At 47.0% G+C, this 21,739-nt stretch overlaps 1 protein-coding gene and 1 pseudogene across 1 annotated transcript in view; one reads left to right on the top strand and one right to left on the bottom strand.

Moving 5' to 3' along the window:
* Positions 1-17,969: 17,969 nt before the first annotated feature.
* On the bottom strand, positions 17,970-19,962 carry LOC106735921 (ubiquitin-conjugating enzyme E2 variant 2-like; annotated as a pseudogene).
* A 1,577-nt stretch (positions 19,963-21,539) lies between these two features.
* MRPS22 (mitochondrial ribosomal protein S22) overlaps positions 21,540-21,739 on the top strand; it is a gene marked incomplete in the record, with an annotated part of 16,357 nt that continues 16,157 nt past the window's right edge. The window contains 1 exon segment of the mRNA XM_027775576.1: positions 21,540-21,716. Within this exon segment, the coding sequence (XP_027631377.1) occupies positions 21,561-21,716 (156 nt within the window).

Here is a 21,739-nt window from a genome sequence, read left to right as displayed (position 1 = left end):
CAGGGGAGAGGAGACCACACTTCCCACGGTGGAAACTCCTCCCACACCCTGCAGCTGAATGTGGCTCCACTCTTCCTGAAGAAGACAAGGGACTCACAGGGGCATAGTGGTGGCTGCTCCTGTCCCCGCAGAAAGGAAGCTAGTGGAAGAGGAAAACTGTGAACAAGTTTGGGGTGCTCCATCTAGGATCCCAGAGGCCTTGTCCTGGGAAGGCTTCGGTTGAAAAAGAGGGTGCCGTGGCTGGAAGAGTGAGAGAGCCCTCTTCCTCTGCCCAGTGCCCAGCTTTTCAGGCTCCGTCTGGCCTCTTGAGACCGGCTCCATCACTCACTCGCTGTGTTGCCCGGGGAAGTAATGTTTTAAAGAGGTGCTGGTCATTCAGCTATTGTCTCTGAGCTCCAAACCGCCCTCCTGTACAGATGTGCCTTGACTTCTGATGGGCTAATGCCTGGGTAATCCCACTGTAAATGGAGAAAGTCATAAATTGCAAGTGCCTTTAGTGGCGGACTGAGCATCCTTCAGCCCAGCCCACCTTCAGCACGCTGTGTGGGAGCTGTGGTGCACGGCTATCATACAGAGAATATCATACAGCATATTACTAGCCCAGGAGAAGGTCACGAGGCAAAGCAGTTTCTAGTGAATGCATTTCACTTTTGCACCATCGTAAAGCTGCAAAATTGAAAGTCAAACCACCCCAAGTTGAGGGCCCTCTGTAATTGTGTCGCGATGCCCTGTGTCTGCACATTGCCAGCAGCTGCCTGCAGAGCTCTGCCAGGAGGGGGCTCCAATGGGAGCCTGTGGGCTGGAGGAGGGAGAAGGGACCCACTTACCTGCTTCCTGTTCCTGCCAACCACATTCCAGTTACAGCCCTGCACCGGAGCACAGCTGCCAGGTCCTGTCATCAGTTTCCTTCACACTGCCAGAGCCCGGTCCCTCGTTTCCTCTCCAAAGTCCGAGTCTCAGTCTTGCAGGTCCCTCCTCTGAGTGTCCATATCTTTATAACCCCAAACTTTCACCTTTGTTCCCTGGCCCTAGTGGGGATGTTGAGCATCTTTTCAGGCTCACATTCGCCAACTCCTGTATTTTCTTTGAAGCATCTGCTCAAATCATTTGTTTGTTTCTTTTCTTTCTTTTTTCTTTGGGGGGGGGGCTACAGGATATGTGTGCTCCCCAGAGAGAGAGGACGTGAGAAATCACCCTCAGGGGGACTTGGGGTGCCTTGGAGTTGTGTAGGGGTAAGGAAAATTGGCCCATTTAACAGTAATTATTATGTTTAAGGAGGGCTTTCATGAGCACAATAAACTCTCTGATCTTCAAAAGGCACAGTGAAGAAATGAAAAGGCAAGCCATAAACTGGGAGAAAATAGCTTAGTAGTAAGTGTCACAGATATTTACCCCCGAGAAATGAAAACCTACATTTCTACAAAAAGTCTTGCTCTCAAATATTCATAGAAGCTTCATTCTTAATCTAAACATCTAAAAACAACCCGAGCGTCCATCGGCAGGTGAAGGAATGCGTAAATTATGACACATTCGTAGGATGACACACTAACTCATCAGTGAGCTCCGTGAACACCTGCTATACCCGGTAACACGGATGACTCTGGAAATGATGCGGCGTGAGGGGAGCAGGTACAGGCGAGTGTATCTGGTATTACTTCATCCATGCGAATCTCTAGAAAAGACAAATCGGGTGTACGATGATTTGGGGGTGCTAAGAGTTAACGCCGGATGGTCATATGGACTGGAAAGGGACAAGGGTGACTTCAGAGTAAGGGGAAGGTCGTCTCCATTGATCGGGGCCCTACGTTGATTGGGACCAGAGTTCCAGGGGTGTGTACAGTTGCCAAGACTCACCCAAGTGTACACCTGACATAGACAAATCGGGTGTACGATGATTTGGGGGTGCTAAGAGTTAACGCCGGATGGTCATATGGACTGGAAAGGGACAAGGGTGACTTCAGAGTAAGGGGAAGGTCGTCTCCATTGATCGGGGCCCTACGTTGATTGGGACCAGAGTTCCAGGGTGTGTACAGTTGCCAAGACTCACCCAAGTGTACACCTGACATGGATGTTCAGGGGTGGTGGCACTAGGGCCGAGAGGACCCGCACTTCCTGTTACTGGGCTGCTTCTCACTCCAATGCCTGTGCCCGAGGGAGCACCACTCCTTTTTTGAAGGCTTGGCCTGGACCTGGGCTCCATTTCTTCCCTTGGTTCCCTAAAGGAGTGAATGATCTTTTAAATGAGTCCATACCAATGGCCATTAGCAGGGAGGCAGAACACGAGAGGCCTGAACCATTGCAGGCGGCCCAGTGCAGGGTTGGGAGCCCACCATAGCTTCTGCCTGCTGGGTCACTCGGTATGGGGATGGCTGTCCTAGCCGCCATGCTGCCCCCAACGATGCCCACAGTCGTGGTCACCATTTAGTAGCTGCTATGATGCCCTGGATGCTAGTCTGCCCACTTTACCCACATGCGTTCATCTTTTCCTCACCCCAAGCTGTGACATAGACATGGGTCTTTCCCCACAAGGAAGCTCAGGTTCCACAAAATCAAGTCACTTGCTGCTGGTAAGTCCCCAGCCAAGATTCCAACACTAACCACAAATCCCAGTCTATATTGCTGCTGCCTCCATTATTAATCTTGGAGCAGAAGAGCTTAGAGCTTCTTTGGGTGGTGTCCCCACAGAAGTCAAGGACAGAAAGTTCTACTTTCTAGAACTACCCAAACTTCCCCAAAGAAGCTCTGGACCCCCAGGTGGTGCACGCCTGTAGTCCCGGCTACTCAGGAGGCTGAGGCAGGAGGATCAAGTTATAGCAAGAACCTGTCCAAAAAGAAAGAGAAAAGAAAATGAAAATAAACATGCCCAAGTAGGTCTCTTCAGACCTCTGGGGATGGGCAAACCCAGGGGTAAGGAGAAACATGAAAGTCAGAGGGAATCAGGGGTCTTACAGGTCTTAGGGAGCAGGAGAGTCCATTAGAAATTAAGAGCTTCTGGGACCAGCACTTAGTGTAATGGCTATGTCGCTGGACTCCCATGTAGTCGACCATGGTTCGAGTCCCAGACCCGGTAGCTTAAACTCATGCTGGGCACATGTGCATGCGTGTCCAAGATCCCAAGAAGAGAATGGAGGAAAAGGGATTGTGGTGTGGCCATTCACCCCTGGGGGTGGGGGTCTCGCTTTCTGTCTCTCTGTCTCTCTCTGTCTTTCTGGCGAGCGCACGTACTCTAAAGTAAAAACCTCTCCAGAAAAAAGAAAAAATATATATAAAGAAATTCCTCTGTGAGAGGAAGAGAATCAAGGAGAAAAATAGAGAGAAGATATTTATGGGACACAGAAATGGAGGACCGTCTGTTGATGATAACGTGTGTGCTAACATCTTTAACTGGACAGGAGTGCAGTGTGATCACGCTGGGAAAATTCATTTTTACGACCTGTGATTATAAATTTAAAAATATTTTTACAAGTTGTGATTATAAATTTAAAATTAAATAAAGCAAAAAGAAATGAAGAGGTCCTACTGAAGTGGGGCTCAAGATGGAAGGGAGGAGAGGGAGGGCTCAAAGGGAAAGACCACTTCTGTGGCTATAGTCGCTCTCCACCATCTTTCCAGAACATCCCCTAGCCTGCACTTTAAAAGCATGTACAGGTTCGAAGCTCTTTACCTGGTGAGACTTCTTGCAAAGTCTCCTGAAGAAGCAGAGTTGCCAGATAAAAATACAAGATGCTGTTAAATGTCAATTTGGGGTGAAGGTTGAACATGTGTTTATGTAAGCATATCCCAATAGGATATGGGGTATATTTGCACAGAAACATTATTTGAGGATTATCTAAAATTCCCATTCACCTGAGTGTCCTATATTTTTATTTGCTAAATCTGGCGATCCTAAAAAAGAGACCAGTGCTGGTATCATCCCCATTTGACTGGGGAAGTTGAGAGGCTCCCTTAGGGGGGCTTAGCAGGTGCAGGGCATGGCTGGCATCCTGGTTGCAAGCCACGGCCCTATCCACTCCGCCCAGCTGCCACCTCTGAGAGCTTATTGCTGAACAGAGCTGCACCCTGACATCTGGGGCATGTGTCAAACCACAACAGAGCCTGTGTGCTCCTTCACCAGACGCGGCCGGGGGAGCTGCCTGAGCCAGCAGAGGGAGGGAGAGCCCTCGCTTCAAAGGCCTCCTCGCCCAGAATCCCAGCCACAGCCCTCCAGGTCTGCGGCTCACTTCGTTTCTTGAACTCCCTAGGCTTTGGGCACCGAGGTGCTCCTGGGATGCAGTAAGAATGTGTTGCTTCTTTTCCCACTGCGGGCAGAAAGGCCCTGCACTAAGTGGTGGATTGCCCTTTCACAACTTCTCTTCCACCTCCCCTCAGCTCTCATGGCACCCTGTGGAATGCCATCGTGCTGTCATTTCCATGTTGCACAAGAAAACCTGGGGCGCGACGTGCTCTGGAGGACACGGGGACACAGAGGGGCTGGTGTCTCGGCCTCTTTCTGGCTCAAGGGTCTTGTGGGGCTACCACGGGAAGGGGGAAAAGCACAAAATATGTGGAATTGCTCCTCTGGCTCAGAACATACATCGCACTGAGCCAGAACTGAACCAATCAGCCCCACGGTCCCGGATTCCGCCTTCTCCCCGCAGGAGGAAGAAACATAACGTGGGGACATCAAGTGAAATTCGAATTCTCCTCGAAAGAGGAAATCCCCAGGCATGACTTCAAGCCACCCCAACCCATCTTTCCATTGCTGGGGTTCAGGGTTAATATTCAAGGGATGCTTTAGCCAAAGTCACAAAACTGATGGGCACTGCGAATACTGGCACTTCAGAAAGATTACCAGCAGCAGAGAAAGGAGCGTGACCGCAAGGGCCTCCTTCACTCCCAGCAGAAGAGCTCCTTGCCCAAGACCTCTGGCCAACAACCAAGGTCTCCTGGCCGACAGTTCCAAAGATTGGCGACAAGGTCAGTATGCAGGGAGACACTCACACCGGTCGTGCCACACTGTGGAGGGGGCAGGGCTGGCTGCAGCATGTTCTCCTTGTGTGCACCCGAGGAGCTGCAGCCTGGCGTGTGGGCTCCCACATGACCCTGCAGTTTTGCATGGCTTTCCCTATCCACCATACATCTCATTCCCTACGTGTGCGCCTCTGTGTGTATGCGTGTGCGTGCGTGTGTGTCTCCTGGTGACAGGGCTGCCCTGGGTTCCGTGCCCCAGCCTCTCTTGAGGCAGCTAAGACAGGCCTTGGGCTGGTGAGGCAGGAGGGAAAGCCTTTGGGACACTGTTTATGGGGTTGGTGCCCCCCGAAACACGTGTCTGAGTGGCACTGGGTCATCTCTCGACTGCTGCCTGCTGTGTCCTGGCCCTTCCTGTCCTCCAGAGGCTGGGAAAGAATCAGCCAGACTCAGCCCTCGTGCCCATTTCAGCAGTAAGGGAAAGAAAGGGGAGGACCATCATTTCTAAAATTGCAACCGAGAACCGGGCGAGAAGCACGAAGATTCCAAGAGCCTCCAGGCTGACTTTTGGATCTCTCATTCTCACTGCTGCTAGAGGGACCTTCCCAAGGCCTGCCCCTTCTTGGGTTAAGACTGAGAATCCACAGAAGTTTCCCAATGGCTGTCATGCTGGGTTTGGATTCACTGTCCAGGCACTGAAGACCCCCGGCCTGGCTCTGTCTTCTCCTCCCAGTCATGGGGGCCAGGCCCCCCTCACCTGCACCTGCCAGTCACATACCGGAGAGTCTCACTCCCTTTCACACTCTCAATCCTAACACCTTGCTCAAGGGCCGTGTCTCCTTTCCACACTCCTCTGCTCTCCCTGGTGCCCACCACCCACACGAGCCATTTCAAGTTTGTTACCTTTTTCGTGATAACCACATCTGATAGGAGTCTAGAACATTCCAACACACAAAGCACTTCCACAAGACACATCATTTATTTACCGCTGGGACCTTACAAAGCGCAGGTCACGCTCCCCCTTTGCAGGTGAGCATCAGAGAAGTGATCTCAGAGTGGTTTTAAATCGCCGGGTTGAGCTGAGCTTGCCTTCCAGATTAGGAGGCTCTTGATGCAAGCTCTCTCCTCTAACCCACACTGAAAGGTCCCCGGCAAAGGCCTGGGGGCACAGAGGACATTCCCAAGTCCTGGATGGGAGGGACATGTGGCCCTCTGGTCCTCCTAAACGGACTGCAGTAGGAAAGTAAGTCCAAAGGTGGGAATACAGATTTTCCATAGAGGTTCCAGAATGAGAAGGATGGTGTGGGCCCAGATACCAGCTTTGTCATTTAGAGGGTGGCTTTGCCATTTAGAGAGCGGCTTTGCCATTTAGGGAGTAGGAGGAGTCTTCGCAGCGAGGTCATCCTGTCTTTCAGAACAGGCGCTCCTGTTCCCTCCCCACCACTCCCTCCAGGGAGACCCCTAGACTCTGTGGCAGGAAGGAGGGAGGGGGCAGTCTCACTTTGTGGGCAGGTGGAGCAGGTAGCAGGAGGCTGCACCCTCTTTCTGCATGAGCCTGAGAGATGCTGGACACAGAGGAGAGAGGCTACCGCAGCGCCACCAAAGGCCTGGCGGGAAGGGCCCTCCTAGGAGGACTCGCTCCCCGATAGCGGTCCCACAGCGCCACCTACTGCCAGCCTAGGAAAACCGCGTCCCTCGGTCCGCAGAGGATGGCGCTGTCCAGGAGCCTTCCCTCCTGGGAAGGGCTAGCTTGGGGCAGCGCTTTCACACCCCCCTCCAGCCCAGCTTGGCCCACTTGGCCTCCACCACGCTGCCCCTACTCCTCACCTGCACCTGGGATGATTGGCCCTACCCTCCTTTCTCATCATTTGGGGAAGCCAAGAAAAGCTCATAATGGCAAATGGCAAAGGGAATTTTCACTGGGGACCTTCTCAGTAGCCCGCGCTGCTGGGTTTGCAAACAACCCCTCTGTCATCTCCCTGGTTACACGAAAGGCTCAGATTTCGCGCTCTAGGTAGGCACTTTATCGACTGGTATAAGCAGTTCTTACTGATAGAGACCTTCTCAACAAGATGTTACTAAAAATTCAATCTTACAAGAATTTGTTGAGATTTACCTTCTCAACAAGATGTTACTAAAAATTCAATCCTACAAGAATTTGTTAAGATTTACCATGTAATTTTTGATAACAAGGAAAAAAAAAAACAAAAAAAAAACAAAAATAAAACAGTGGTCTGAAGCTTTCTAACGCAGTCAGATCTCTTCTCTCTTCCTGACTTAAATACAACAGACATCATTATCTTCACCATCAACATCGTGTATTCTACAAACACATACGGAGCCCCCTCCTGCCCCAATAGACACTCATGTACCATTAACCATAGGTTCAGGGTGAGCCATGGGCCCCATCTGCCCCAGGGTCAGTAGGTCTTAGAAGGGCTGGTTCTTCTATTTCTTCTTTGGAGGACTGAGAACCTCCCTCCTAACTCTGTTCATAATTATTCATTTACAGATTTATTCAGTAGGTGTTTATTGAGCTCCTACCATGGGTCAAACGCTGTGATGAGTTCTGAAGACACAATGGTAAGGGCTCTGTCCTTATTGAACCTGTAGTCGGGAGATTAAAGTAGATGATAACCAAGTAAACGAGTAGTTCTTCAGCTAACACCCCTGTAAGTGCTCTGAAGGCAGGGCTGGGGTACGATGACAAGTGACAGGGGACCTTGCCCTGCTCTGCAGCCCGCATCATGTCCCCAGCACACACTGAGTATCCACTCCACGACATGCTCCAGCTATGGGGCCCACAGTGCCAGAGTTCCACTTTACTGGGATTTTATGCTCTCCTATAGTTGTTCTGTAACTTGTATTGCTTTGCGCATCTTCAATACAGTTTTTACTTCAGACGAAAAATACCCTCTGACAGTCTGCGTTCAGAAGACTCTATGTTCTGTGGTTTTGAATTACTCCCTGGTAATAACACAGGTGTTTTCCACTTCCATCCAGGATAGAGAAACAGGGGACCAGACTTATTTGAAAAGAATGAACAAAGAGTAGACAAAGCATATGAAATCGTAGTTTTCAAGACAGTGGACAGAGTCTTGAAATAAAGAGCGGTGATCTCAGACAGGAAACAAACAAATGGATTCCTATCCTTTCTCATAGCTTGTTGCCTCGAGAGACTTGCCAGGCTATAGCACAGAGAGGGAGAACTCAGGCAAAGTCCTGAAAGCTCTGGGTTCAGGAGATGGAGTTGAGAATCAGAGGCAGCGAGGATTTCCCAAACGGGCAAGCCTCTCTACCAAAGAGGCAGAGAGCTCCACGCAGGACCCAAAGACCTAAAGGGGTCCCCCTCGACTATTCAGCAGGTGCATAAGTAAACTACTGGAAGCTTGGGGTCAGGGAGATATCCAGAAGGACCAGAGAACAGAGGACAGTGCGTATGCACGCACACACACACACACACACACACACACACATGCACACACACCCGGACATATACACATGCACACACACATGCACACACGCACACACGTATGCACACAGTGCTGCGCATAGTGCCCGTGTCCACCAGTAAGAATGGAGCACTGGGTAGAACATTTGGAATGGTCTTGCCTCAGAAGTGGGGAATTATCAGCCTAGATGGAGCCCTGTTCCAGATGCACTCAACAAATTATAAAAAAAAAAAAAAAAAGAAAGAAAAAAGAAAAAAGAAAAATCCAAAAAGATCAGTGTTTCCAATTTGCTTTCCAGCACCCAACAAAGTAAAATTCACAATGTGCAGGACCCCCCCCCATTAATAGGCATACAATGAAATGGAAAAACACGCCCCAATGAGAATAATCGCTCAGTCTAAAGTGACTCAGAACTGACATAGATATTAAAATGAGCATAGAAGACATCAAAAGTGCCGTCCGTGATTAAACACTTGCACGGGGAGCTGGCTCCCACATGGCCAACTGTGCCTCCAAGTCTGGCCCCAGCTTGAAAAACATGTTGGGTGCATGTGCATGTGTGCCCCAAATCCTGATGAGATGGAGAAATGAAGAGAAGAAGGATTGCACCGTGACGACGCCCCTGCTTTGAGGGGAGGAGGTTCTCTCTCTCTCTCTCCTTTCATTCTCTACGGCACGCACACATGCCCTCTGGAAATTAAAAAGTGATTGTAATTGTTCCATTTGTTTTAAAAAATAACTTAAGTAAAAACAGAACTTTTAAGAAAGGGGGCCTAAATAAAAACTCGTAGGGATGCAAACTACAGTATCTAGATAAAAATGCACTGGATGAGATGATGGCAGATCAGACACAGCATACGAGCCTAGGAGGGGAAAAGAGAATTGTGGCATAATGGAGTTCTTATATGTGTAGTGGTATAAAATAACTTAAAACGTCACTAAAATACTAATATCCGAAGCCAACTGTGATCAGCCAAAGTGCACGAAATAAAATTTTAAAAAGTACTCAAATGATTTGGAAGAAAGCAGAAAAAGAGGGTAAAAATACAGAAAATACCGAACAAATAAAAACCAAATAGCAAGATGGCAAAACCTCCAGGCCAAAATGGTTCCACCGGTGAAGTCCACCAACTATGTCAGGAAGAAACAATACCAAGTACACACAAACTTTTACAGAAAGCCAAAGAGGGGTGAATTCATTCTGAGGCCAGCATTACCCTAATACTGAAATCAAGGGCATTTTCTATAATCAAGAAAAGATAATGACAGACCAATATCTTTCATGAGCATAGAGTAAAATTCCTAAAAACAAAACAAAACAAAACAAAAAAAAACAAAAAAACAACAAAAAAAAAACACAAATAAATCTAACGATATATAGAAAAGTGTGATGCATCCTGGTTTATCCCAGGAATATAGGGTTAATCAAAAAGAAAAAATTAAGAGTGGTTTTTGCTTGCTGAGAGACAGAGACAGAAAGTGAGAAATTGCCCCCCAGGGGGGCTGGCCACACTGCAATCCCTTCTCCTCTATTCTCCTTTCAGGATTTTGGGCATACACCTTCACGTGCATGGTGTGAGTTTTAAGCTGCCAGGTCTGGGATTTGAACTGAGGCTGACTATGTGCGAGTCCAGTGATGTAACCATTATGCTATCTGCTGGTCCCAAGGGTTAGTTTAATATTCAAAACCAGTCCATTTAATTCATCATAGGAATAAATGATAAAAGTAAAACTACAATCATCTCAGATGCTGAAAAAAAAGCACCTAATAAAAGTCAACATTTATTCTTGATGCAAACTCTCAGCAAAGCAGAAATAAAAGGGAATGTCTGCAGCCTGATAAAGAAATTCTGTGAAAAACCTGCAGATAACATACTTAATGTGAAAGACTGAATGATTTTTGGGACCAGCAGTTAGCATAATGGCTATGTTTCTGGACTCCCACGTAGTCGACCGCAGTTTGAATCCTGGACCTGGTGGCTTAGACTCATGCCGGGTGCGTGTGTGTGCGTGCCCAAGATTCCGAGAGGAGAATAGAGGAGAAGGGATTGCGGTGTGGCCACCCCCCCCTGGAGGGGAATTTCTCACTTTCTGTCTCTCTGTCTCTCTCTGTCTCTAGCAAAAACCTCTCCAAAAAAAAAAAAGAAAAGAAAAAGAAAAGAAAAGAAAAAGAAAAAAGGAAGACAGAATGATATTCCTCTAAGATCAGGAACAAGGCAAGGGTGTCTGCCCTTCCGACTACTATTCAACCTTGTCCTGCAGGTTCTAGCTGGTGTAATCAGTGCCCTTTCCCCAAAAAGACAAGAGAAAAAAAGACCCCCGAATTAAAATGAAATAAATTTCTCTTTTTTCACAGACAACATTATTTTCTGGTGAGATCTACTCAAAATGGGCAAGAAGCCTAAATGTCAAATATAAAACTATAACCCATTTAGAAGAAAATATAAGAAAAAAATGTTTGTGACCTTGAGTTAAACAAAGCATGACGCATGAAAGAACAAATTGATCAACTGGAGTTCATCAAAATTAAAACCTTCTATTTAAAAGATATTGTTAAGAGACTACAAAGGTAAGTCACAAAATGACGGAAAATATTTGGGTCTGTTTATTATTTGGACTGTAGTTATGGTTATTTGGTGTATATTTATGAGAGAATTTCCAAAAGTTCATGGAAAATGGAATTAAAGTGAATTTATTTTAGTATAACAAATTTTGAAATCCATGCATTTTTTAATATTACACATTTCTCATGAACTTTTTGAAGCGATCTCTTATGTTAAAACTTATCAAATTGTACGCTTTAAAGGTTTGCAGTTTATTGCATGCTAATTATACCCAAATAAGTCTGTTTGTTTTCTTGTGTGTCTGTTTATAAGAAATAAAATTGGGGGGGGATGACCAGCAGTTAGCATAATGGCTATGTCGCTGGACTCCCATGTAGTCAACTGTGGTTCCAGTCCTGGACCTGGTGGCTTAAACTCACGCCAGGTGCGTGTGCATGCGTGCCCAAGATCCTGAGAGGAGAATGGAGGAGAAGGGATTGTGGCATGGCCATCTCCCCTGGGGGGATGATTTCTCACTTTCTGTCTCTTTGTCTCTCTAGTGAGTGCACGCGCTCTATAGCAAAAACTTCTCAAAAAAAAAAAAGAAAGAAAGAAAGAAAGAAAGAAAGAAAGAAAGAAAGAAAACTGGGGACCAGCAGACGGCATGACGGTTATGTCACTGGACTCGCATGTAATTGACCGTGGTTTGAGTACCAGACCGTGGCTTAAAACTCACCCTGGGTGCATATACATGCGTGTTCAAAATCCTAAGAGGAGAATGGAGGAGAAGCGACTGTGGCATGGCCATCCCCTCTGGGGGTAATTTCTCACTTCCTGTCTCTCTGGCTAGTACATGAGCCCTATAGCAAAAATCTCTCTAAATAAATAAATTAAATTAAATAAATCCATGAAGTCATTGAGGTCAAGGCTATGCGTGTTCTCTTCTCATATTCCAGAGTTTACCCCAGGCCTGCACATGCAGAAGGTGGCCAAGAAAGGTTTGACCATTTTCATCTGTACAAGACGTGCCCGCATAGAAAGAAACTCTCTGAGCAAGGATGTTCCCTGACACCTTTTACCTCACAGGGAAATTGGGACTTACTGAAGTAGCCAGCCACGGCCGAGGTGACTGTAGCTGGCCATCGATTCTCTGGACCGCTAGTTCGAGTCAATTCATTTCCGTCTGAAATGCGTGCAATCTGGGACCGTTCCTGAAGAAGGCAGAAGGAACATCACTGAGTCATGAAACAAGAAGAGATGAGTCAAAGTGATGACAAGGATGATGACCACGCTGATAGTGTGGTAATTATTCTCTCCCTCTGGATGGCCACTGACCATGTGCCAGAGCACCATCGGCCTCAGGTCTCTGGACCCTCACTCTGGTCCTATGTGGAGCTGTGACATCCCATCTTGGAGAGGACGAATGAAAACATGGTGAGGAACATGGACTCCAACAGTCAACGAGTTGTGGAGTGATTGGGTATAGATCCCAAAATATTTCACGGAGAGAGATAACGTGACTCTTCCAATGATCCAATAGAATTTGAACCCATGTCCATCTGATTTCAAAGACCGTGCTCCGTCCTTAAACTGTCGCCATCTCTGGGTCAATATACATGTGTGCAGGGAACCAGCAGTTAGCGTAATGGCTATGTCACTGGACTCCCACGTAGTCGACTGCGGCTTGCGTCCCAGACCCGGTGACTTAAAATTCATGCCGGGCGCGTGTGCGTGCGTGCCCAAGATCCCGAGAGGAGAATGGAGGAGAAGGAATTGCGGTGTGACCATCCCCCCTGGGGGGTGATTTCTCGCTTTCTGTCTCTGTCTCTCTCTGTCTGTCTGGCGAGGGCACGCGCCCTACAGTGAAAACCTCTCAAAAAATATATATATACATGTGTGCATACATACATGTCTATCTGAACACATAAGACCACACAAACACACAATGCCATATGCTCAGCCACATGTACACAAATATCACACACCCACATGAGTACATGTGCATACTTGTACACACTTGAGCACATGCATATTCGCATGCATACAAAATGGGCACACATAGGTACACATATGTCCCTTGAACATGCCCACACATGCCCACACTTACATCACACAACCAAATACACAGACATGTGCGTGTGCACATACACACTGGAACATACACTTAAGAAACCCAAGAACATGTTCTGCCTTTCCGGTTCTTGCTTCCCACAAGCAAAGATCAATGTTTCCCAACACTGGCTTCACCAAGCTCAGACCCACGAAAGTTTCCCAACACTTAAATCTAAAGTGAAATTATGCTCACCCCCCAAATCTGGTGATTGCATGCGTGTCGGGGAAATCAGATGCATCACATTTTCCCATGAAAGAAAACCCTGATGGGCTTCTTAACCTTTGAAAATAGCAGCCCTGAGTCCGAAGGACTTCCTGAGTCCAGATCAAATTGAAAAATAACCTCACGACAGACCACCCGGTGCTGAGCTGATGAGAATTACTTTCAACACAGGCCAGCGTGTCCCTCAGACGAAATGTTCCACATACCAATCCTGACGGCAGCCAGCTCTGGGAGCAGGGGAGCCAAGCGTCATCTATTACAGATCATATCCACGGTGGCCGTGACCAGGGGTGGTCGCTCTGGGCCTGAGCCACTGTGGGGGCAGCTGGGGTGGCAGGAGGGACCGGCCTCAGTGTCGCTGACATTTATGTCCCTGTTCTACAGGACGACCGTCTGCCTGTCATCAAAGATGTAACCTGAGCCCCGGCAACCATCTTCTGTTTGAAGTGTTAGTTTGGGGTAGAGCTGTTCGGTGGATACTATCAGAAGAAAGAGAGTGCCGTGTGGAAAACTGGAGATGAACCGATAACTCTAGAGTTGGAGGAACTGCCTCACCCACCCCATCGTCTCGTGATGGAGAATTCTCCCCTCCTTCTCTGTCCTGGGTCACATTTTGGACTCAGAAAACAGCCTATATATAATTTCTGGAAGTCTCATTGTTTTTTACCCCGTGGAACGCTAAAATCGAGCCTTTCCACCATGCCAGCCACCAGGAGCTTAGAATTCAGCCTCACCTCTGTGCTGAATATATTGGGTGGTCTTGGGCAGGACCCTAACTTCAGAGCCTCAGCTAATTCATGGAGACGAGAATAGTGGTGCCTGCCCTGTCTCCCTCACCAAGTTGTCATAGAACCAACAGGGCTGATGAGAAGACGGCACTTCAGTGAGAGGACAGGGACTGTGCTGTCACATCTACCATCGCCCCTACCGTTGTCAGAGATTTTCCTCAGGTACAACCTTCCACAGCCTTCCAGGTATGTCTTCAAATGATTTCTCCTTCCCCTGGAATGACCAGATGCAGCTTCCTGGCTACCAGATCCTCGTCTGCACTGCTACAAGCTGCCCGTCGTCCCCACTCACTTGTCTCTATCCCAGCCATGTGCCCAGGTGCCATAAGATGCTTCAAACTCACTCCTGCAGCTCCAGTACGACTCTGCCTCTTTTCCGCCAATGACTTTGCTGTCTATTGTTTAAAAAAAGAAAGACCGAGAGGCAAGAAGTCCCTCTGCCTCCCCTCAAAATGGATTCGCCCTCCAGCCTTCTTTAACTCCTCCTGGTTCAAAGGCTGCATTTAGCATCTTCACCCCTTGAGGCTTTCTCGGGAATCTCACATCATCTCTCACATCATCGCTTGTCCCTTCTCACTGCTGGATTCTCACTCCTTCCCTTGTTACCAGTCCCTCCTCAGAACACGGAGGGGAATGTTGCCCATGGAATTTATGTCTCTGTAGGAACATGTGAGAAGTTTAGACCCTGAACAAAAGCAGAGTGGGGAAAACTGGGTAAGGACAAACACGGGGCAGGTATGGGCCTTGGGGGAAGCTTAGGGTAGGGGACTGACGACTCTGTAGAATTTGCAGGGTGTTACTGGATTCTGCAGGAATTCTTGGATCGTCCAGACTATCAGACTATCAGCCTTTTCCTTTATACCCTGTTTTTGCTATAGGGCGCATGGGCTCGCCAGACAGACAGAGAGAAACAGAGAGACAGAAAGCGAGAAATCACCCCCCAGGAGGGATGGCCATGCCGCAATCCCTTCTCCTCCATTCTCCTCTCGGGATCTTGGGCATGCACGCACACGCGCCCGGCATGAGTTTTAAGCCACCGGGTCCGGGACGCGAACAACAGTCAACTACATGGGAGTCCAGCGACATAGCCATTACGCTAACTGCTGATCCGGTACTCTGTTCTTCTTCACCCTAACCTCTACCCACAAACCTCATCTTCAATTCCAAAAGCTTAGGGCAACATCTTTGTCTCTTTGAGGAAACAGAAGTTCAGATTGTGTTAAATCGTTGACAAGACCAAGCTGGGTATTCGAGACTATACTTTTGCTTTATTAATACTAGGAAGCCATTCAGGCCCCTCAGAGCTGGTGCCCTTGCTCAAAGATATGGCATAATGAGTCTTACCAGTCGTGCAGCCAGATAGTCTCGGGACTGTCAGCCCAGGGCGAGCCCTCCAACAGTAAATAGGACCTGAGGTAACTAGCCTCTCTCTCCAGGACCTTGGATTCGATGGAACACACGTACTTGGAACAAAGTCATTATGACAGCAGCCTCCAGGACAGATTTCTTTTTCTTTTTTTTTTGGAGAGGTTTTTGCTATAGGGCGTGTGTGCTCACCAGAAAGACAGAGGGAGACAGAGAGATAGAAAGCGAGAAATCACCCCCTGGGGGGATGGCCATACCACAATCCCTTCTCCTCCACTCACCTCTCGGGATCTTGGGCACGCATGCATATGCGCCCGGCGTGAGTTTAAGCCACCGGGTCTGGGATTTGAACTGCGGTCGACTACGTGAGAGTTCGGCGACATAGCCATTATGCTAACTGCTGGTCCCCACCAGGACAGATTTCTTGAGTTTCTGCCTCTGGAGACCCTGAAGTTGCTGTCCCTGAAGCCCTTCTTGAGATTTAACTGTTCAGCTTTTAACTCCGTGAGATAGTCTACTTGGCTAGAGTCAAGATGATCGCTGTTTTACTCAGGTTCTCTGCCCGCAATCAGAGGACCCCTTAGCAAGGAACCCACATGCCACCATATGGCCTTCTCATACCCCCTTATGGAACACTGGGCATCCAAGTACTTTAAGCTCTAAATCTGAAAGTGAGTACTATATTTTTTTTTTAATTTTTTTTTTTTTTTTTGGAGAGTGTCTTTTGCTATCGGGCGCGTGCGCTCTCCAGCCAGACAGAGAGAGACGTAGAGACAGAAAGCGAGAAATCACCCCCCGGGGGGGATGGTCATGCCGCAATCCCTTCTCCTCCATTCTCCTCTCGGGATCTTGGGCACGCACGCACACACGCCCAGCGTGAGTTTTAAGCCACCGGGTCCGGGACGTGAACTGCGGTCGACTACGTGGGAGTCCAGCGACACAGCCATTACGCTAACTGCTGGGTCCCAAAGTGAGTACTGTATTATAACCATTTCGCTGGTCAGGTTCTAGGCCCTGGAAGAGGTAGGCATCTCCACATGGTAACAGCCGGAACCAGATGACCCACCTCAGTAAGACACACTGCAGCCCACGTAAAGGACAGTGGAAGGGAAGTGGGAGGCTCTCCGGCCAAGACAGCACCTTTCTCCATCCCTCTCTCTCTAGTCTCCCATGTCTGCTCTTGAGCTCCGTTTTCTTGCCTTTCTTTGCAGACTGACTTTCTCTGCTCACTCATCGAGGATCATGTTGGTGAAAAAGGCCACTTCAGCCTAAACTCCCATTATTCGCCTCCAGCTTCCATCATCAACTATAGTTTCTATGTCTCTTAGTTTGAATTAGTGAGAGAAAAGCTGCCAGGTGCCTCGTCAGCTAGGTTAGGCTGAAAAATGCCCCCCACCCCGGATCGTTATCTCCAAATCCCTGAAACCTGTGACATTCTTTATATGGAAACAATCTTTGCAAACGTAATTGAAGTTTTGTTTTGTTTTGTTTTTCGAGGACACAGTCCACTTTTTATTTACCTTTCAGACTAACTTTAATCTCAAAATTGCATATTCATACACCTATTTCCTTTTTGTTGACTTCTCAACTTAAATGCATGGTTTGTTAAACAAAACTGTGAACAAATATTTACCATGTCTGTCACACGTAACACACAGGAACAGATTTTAACGGAAATTCATCAATACACCTCCCCCCGGCATTTCTTTATTATAAATACAGGGATCACAACAATCCTGAACAGGGACCAGCAGTTAGCATAATGGCTATGTCGTTGGACTCCCATGTAGTAGACTGCGGTTCGCGTCCCGGACCTGGCAGCTTATAACTCATGCTGGGTCCGTGTGCGCACGTGTCCAAGATCCCAAGAGGAGAATGGAGGAGAGGGAGAAGGGATTGCGGTGTGGCCATCCCCCCTGGGGGGTGATTTCTGGCTTTCTGTCTCTCTGTCTCTCTCTGTGTCTGGCGAGTGCATGCGCCCTATAGCCAAAACAAAACAAAACAAAACAAAACAAACCTCTTCAAAACAATCCTGAACATATTTTTGATACTACTAGAAGTCAGCACCCACACCGCTTCAAAAATTAACACAATTTGTAACAATACCCATTGTACCTGCTACCTTAAATAATTTTGATGGCAGCTCTTTCACTAAGCGAGATGGATAAATCGTGTCATTCCTGTTTTCCCTTCTTGAGATTCTTTACTTTTCAGGAACACACATGCTTACATCACTGCCTTCTTACACTGGTTGCCACGCTTTCATCTTGAAAACTCAAATTCTATTTTAAATACTCCAGGCTTACGCATAAACGACAGTGCCTTAACAAGAGAAAAAAATTGTGCTGCATTGTCCCTTTTGTTACCTGAAAACATAATGGGTATATATATGTTAAATACATGCTTACAAATGTCCGGTCATGTTTACCAGCTGGAATTCTTTTACTTAATGTGTGGGTATTTGCATTGTGATATTTAATCGAGACATTTATATGAGTAGAAGGTTGTTGATTTAAGACAGATTTGAGATTCTCTAAAATTAATTGTTGTATGTTTGTCCTTCTGGTGGCTGTGGAAGCTTCATATTTTCTTTGGACAACATTAGACATCGTAGCTCTTGAGGGACGACTTTAATGCTGGAAGTTTTGCCATTTTGCCAACACTGGTATGCTCCGTGCATACACCATCCCACCGGCATTATTTATGTCATTCATATAATTTTTGGTTACAAATCTAATTGATAGAGGAGCTTCTGGGTATTGAGATCCACATTCTATATAGGTTATATACTCTGTTTTCATAATTTGTCTTTGGTGGCCCAATAATCATGCCTGTCCACCTTGTAAGTGTCACATCTTCATCATCTTCAAGGCCCTGGCTAACGGAACCACTGCCTACTCCTTTTTGTCCTTCTTCAAGTTCTTCCAGCAAGTGAAAATTACAAGAAACTTTAACTCCAGTGGAGACTGCCAACTTCTCCTATAGCCCCAAGTTAGAGATTTTGAAATGGAGAGATTATCTTGGATTATCAGAGTGGGACCTAAATACACTAGCTAATCTGATATATCAGTTTATGAAAGGATCATTGTCAATTGTATTTTTTTTGCATATTATTGGTACTAATATGTTCAAATCATGAATTTATGAGATTAATGTTCTTGAAATGACTACTACTAGGGATGAACCTTCCTAGAAACATGGGACCTGTCAATTTTGTGACCTACACATTCATTAAGAGGAATGATTTTTGGCCAGTGGGGGACTGTGGACAGAAGTCTGACTGTTTTTTCCTATTTTTCCAAAGTTCTTTCCAGAAAGCCTGGGGAGAGTCACACCCACAAACATTAACAGACCATATTTTTCCCATTTAACAGTGACCCTAATTAGCAAAGTCCAATCCCTGCTCTGCATCATATAAATAAAACTCACTCTAAAACTTACCTTTTAAATTGGTTTACTATTTGGAAATAACCATAATATTTTGTTCATAGGAATTTTTCATGTATGACTTTCCTAGAGACCTGAAGATGCCTCCTCATAAATAAAAAACATAAAAATAAATTAAAAACACTAATGCAAATGCTAGTGCAAACGTAAGTGCTAACGTAAATGCAATGTACATGTAAACGCAAACGCTAACACAAGTGCTAATACAAACGCCAACGCTAGCGCTAGTGCTAACGCTAACGCTAGTGCAAATGCAAACGCTGAAGCGAATGCTAGCGTTAGCACAGACGCAAACGCAAAATACTAGTTCTAATGCTAATGCAAGTGCTAATGCTAACATAAAACACCACGCTAACGCAAATGCTAAATCAAGCGCTAACGCTAAATCTAGCGCTAACGCTAAATCTAGCGCTAACGGAAACACTAACGCTAATGAAGCGCTAACGCAAAACGCTAACGCTAAATCGAGCGCTAACGCAAACGCAAAACGCTAAACGCTGACTTGAGCGCTAAACGCAAACGCTAACGCTAATCAAAAAACGCTAACGCTAACGCTAATGGAGCGCTAAACGCTAACGCTAAAATGAGCGCTAACGCAAACGCTAACGCAAACGCTAAATCGAGCTCTAACGCTAAATTGAGCGCTAATGCAAACGCTAAATCCAGCGCTAACGCAAACGCAAATGCTGACGCAAATGCTGACGCTAATGCTAGTGTTAGTGCAAACGCACACGCAAATGTTGACGCGAACGCATCCCAGGTACATGTGCGCATGCCCAAAAATCCTGAGAGGAGAATGGAGGTAAAGGTGAAGGGATTGTGAGTTTAAAGCCATTGAATCTGGAACTCAAACCATGGAGTTGGCCAAAATGAGTAAAGTCATGAAAAAGATAAGTCTTAATTAGAATACTCAAGAGAGGGTTGAGCAAGTAAGTTACTGGGCACTATGGAGTTAGGTATTTCTTTTATTGTGGGGTCTTTTTTTTTTTCTAATACATGAACTTTTTTTTTTTGGAGAGGTTTTTTGTTATAGGGCGTGTGCGCTCGCCAGACAGAGAGAGACAGAGACAGACAGTGTTGACCATATTAGTTAAACACCCCTAGAATAAGGTATCTGTAAGTCAGGCAGCCATGAAAGTATCTGTGTGCACATGTGTCCTTGCAAGAGGTGGGGGAAATTACATACTCTAGGTCCCCTAAGGACAATTTTTTAGTAAAAGTCAGATAACCTCGAATGGTGCCAGGGAGTCTGGCTGCAACCCTGGATGACAGTAAGTGACCTGTCAGATACCCTTTTTGCTGGACTCTTGGGACTTCCAGTTCCTATCTTGCTAACTACAACAGTATTTGTCTTAGATACTAATATTTCAGACTTTATTTCTCAAAATATAATACTGAATATATCCCCAAAAGGAGAAGCTGCGAAGATAGAAGCAGAGATCAGAGTGACGTAGCCACAAAGAATGCTGGCAGCCAGTAGAAGTTGGAAGAGACAAGAGACAGAGATATCCCCTGGAAGTCTGTGAAGGGAGTAAGGTCTGCCGATATTTTCATTTCAGCGCAGTGATACTGTTGTCAGATATTTGGCATGCAGATTTGCAAGATAATTGACTTCTGTCATTTTAAGCCTCCAAACTTGTGGTAATTTGTTACAGCAGCCAAACAGATTCATTCTTCCTGCACTAAGCACCTGCCCATTGCCCAAATAGCTATGTCTAGTAGGATGTTGTTAGGAAAAACATAGCCACTAAGACCTGCCCTCTCAGCTGCACACATCCCACTTCTACTGCCTGACATCTGCTAGCACACAGGTGTGAGAGGAAGTTTTGGGAAGCACGGGGCAGCAGTCATGCCTGAATCAGTGCCAAGCCTAGGCTCTTTCCTTCGGCTATCTAAATAGAGAATGAATTAATAAACAGTTCTTAATGGGGTGGGGGAGGTTAGAAGGTGATTCTATTCATCCAGTTCATTCAAACAAATGTCTATTTAACCTCTTGTGAGACCTTGGGACAAATGCTTAGCACAGGAACCGACCCATTTTCTAGGGAAGAATAAGATCCCAGATAGTTGAGAGGGAACATAACAGGGCCATTTAATCGTTCATTTATTTATTCACCAAACGTTTGCTCTGCACATAAATGTATTAGACAAGTACAATAAAATATGTAGAGTCACTGTCTTCCTGGGGTGAGAAAAACAAGCAATAAGATAAATAAGCGAACTCATCATGAACTGTGGAGAGAGCTATTAAATAAGGCGGCAGCACTGAGACAGAGAACAGGTGTGTGAGTTGGTAGTGATTTTGCCGGTGCTGGTGGTAATCGCGCTGGTCGGATTTGGGGCGTGTGTGCGAAGATCGAATGGGGAAGGAAACAGGACGCTGGATTTAAACCTGCAGATGGGAGAAAAGTTCGGAAATGGAATGTTATTTACAACCATGGAAATGAGATTTTCACGCCCACGAGGAAGATCACATGGGAAAGCTGTGAGTCTCACTTTTAGCTCCCAGGGAAGGACACCGTCTGGAGGTAAACAGGGCGAGTGGACACAAACCCTAAGGGCCCATAAGGCCTCCGGCTCTCTCCGCCCTCGCCCGGACTACATTTCCCAGAATGCCTCATGAGTTGCGCTCGACCCGGAAGTCGCTCGCGGGGGTTTCCGGCGCCAGTGGCCTTGGATACTCATGGCGACCCTCAGAGCTCCCGCGTCGTTATGGAGTCTCCTGGTTGGTTCTCCCGGCACCAAGCGAGTGCGTTTCGGGACCCGAATCCAGCCCCGGCCTGGTGCCCTGCTCCAGCCGCTGTCCCAGCCCTGCGAGGCGGGGCTGCCATGCCGCAGGGTCGGCTCCGCGGGTGGGGGGGC

Source organism: Tupaia chinensis, unplaced genomic scaffold (genome assembly GCF_000334495.1).
Source record: "Tupaia chinensis unplaced genomic scaffold, TupChi_1.0 Scaffold000574_1, whole genome shotgun sequence".
NCBI classification, from domain to species: domain Eukaryota; kingdom Metazoa; phylum Chordata; class Mammalia; order Scandentia; family Tupaiidae; genus Tupaia; species Tupaia belangeri.
This window is presented reverse-complemented; position numbering and strand designations above follow the sequence as displayed.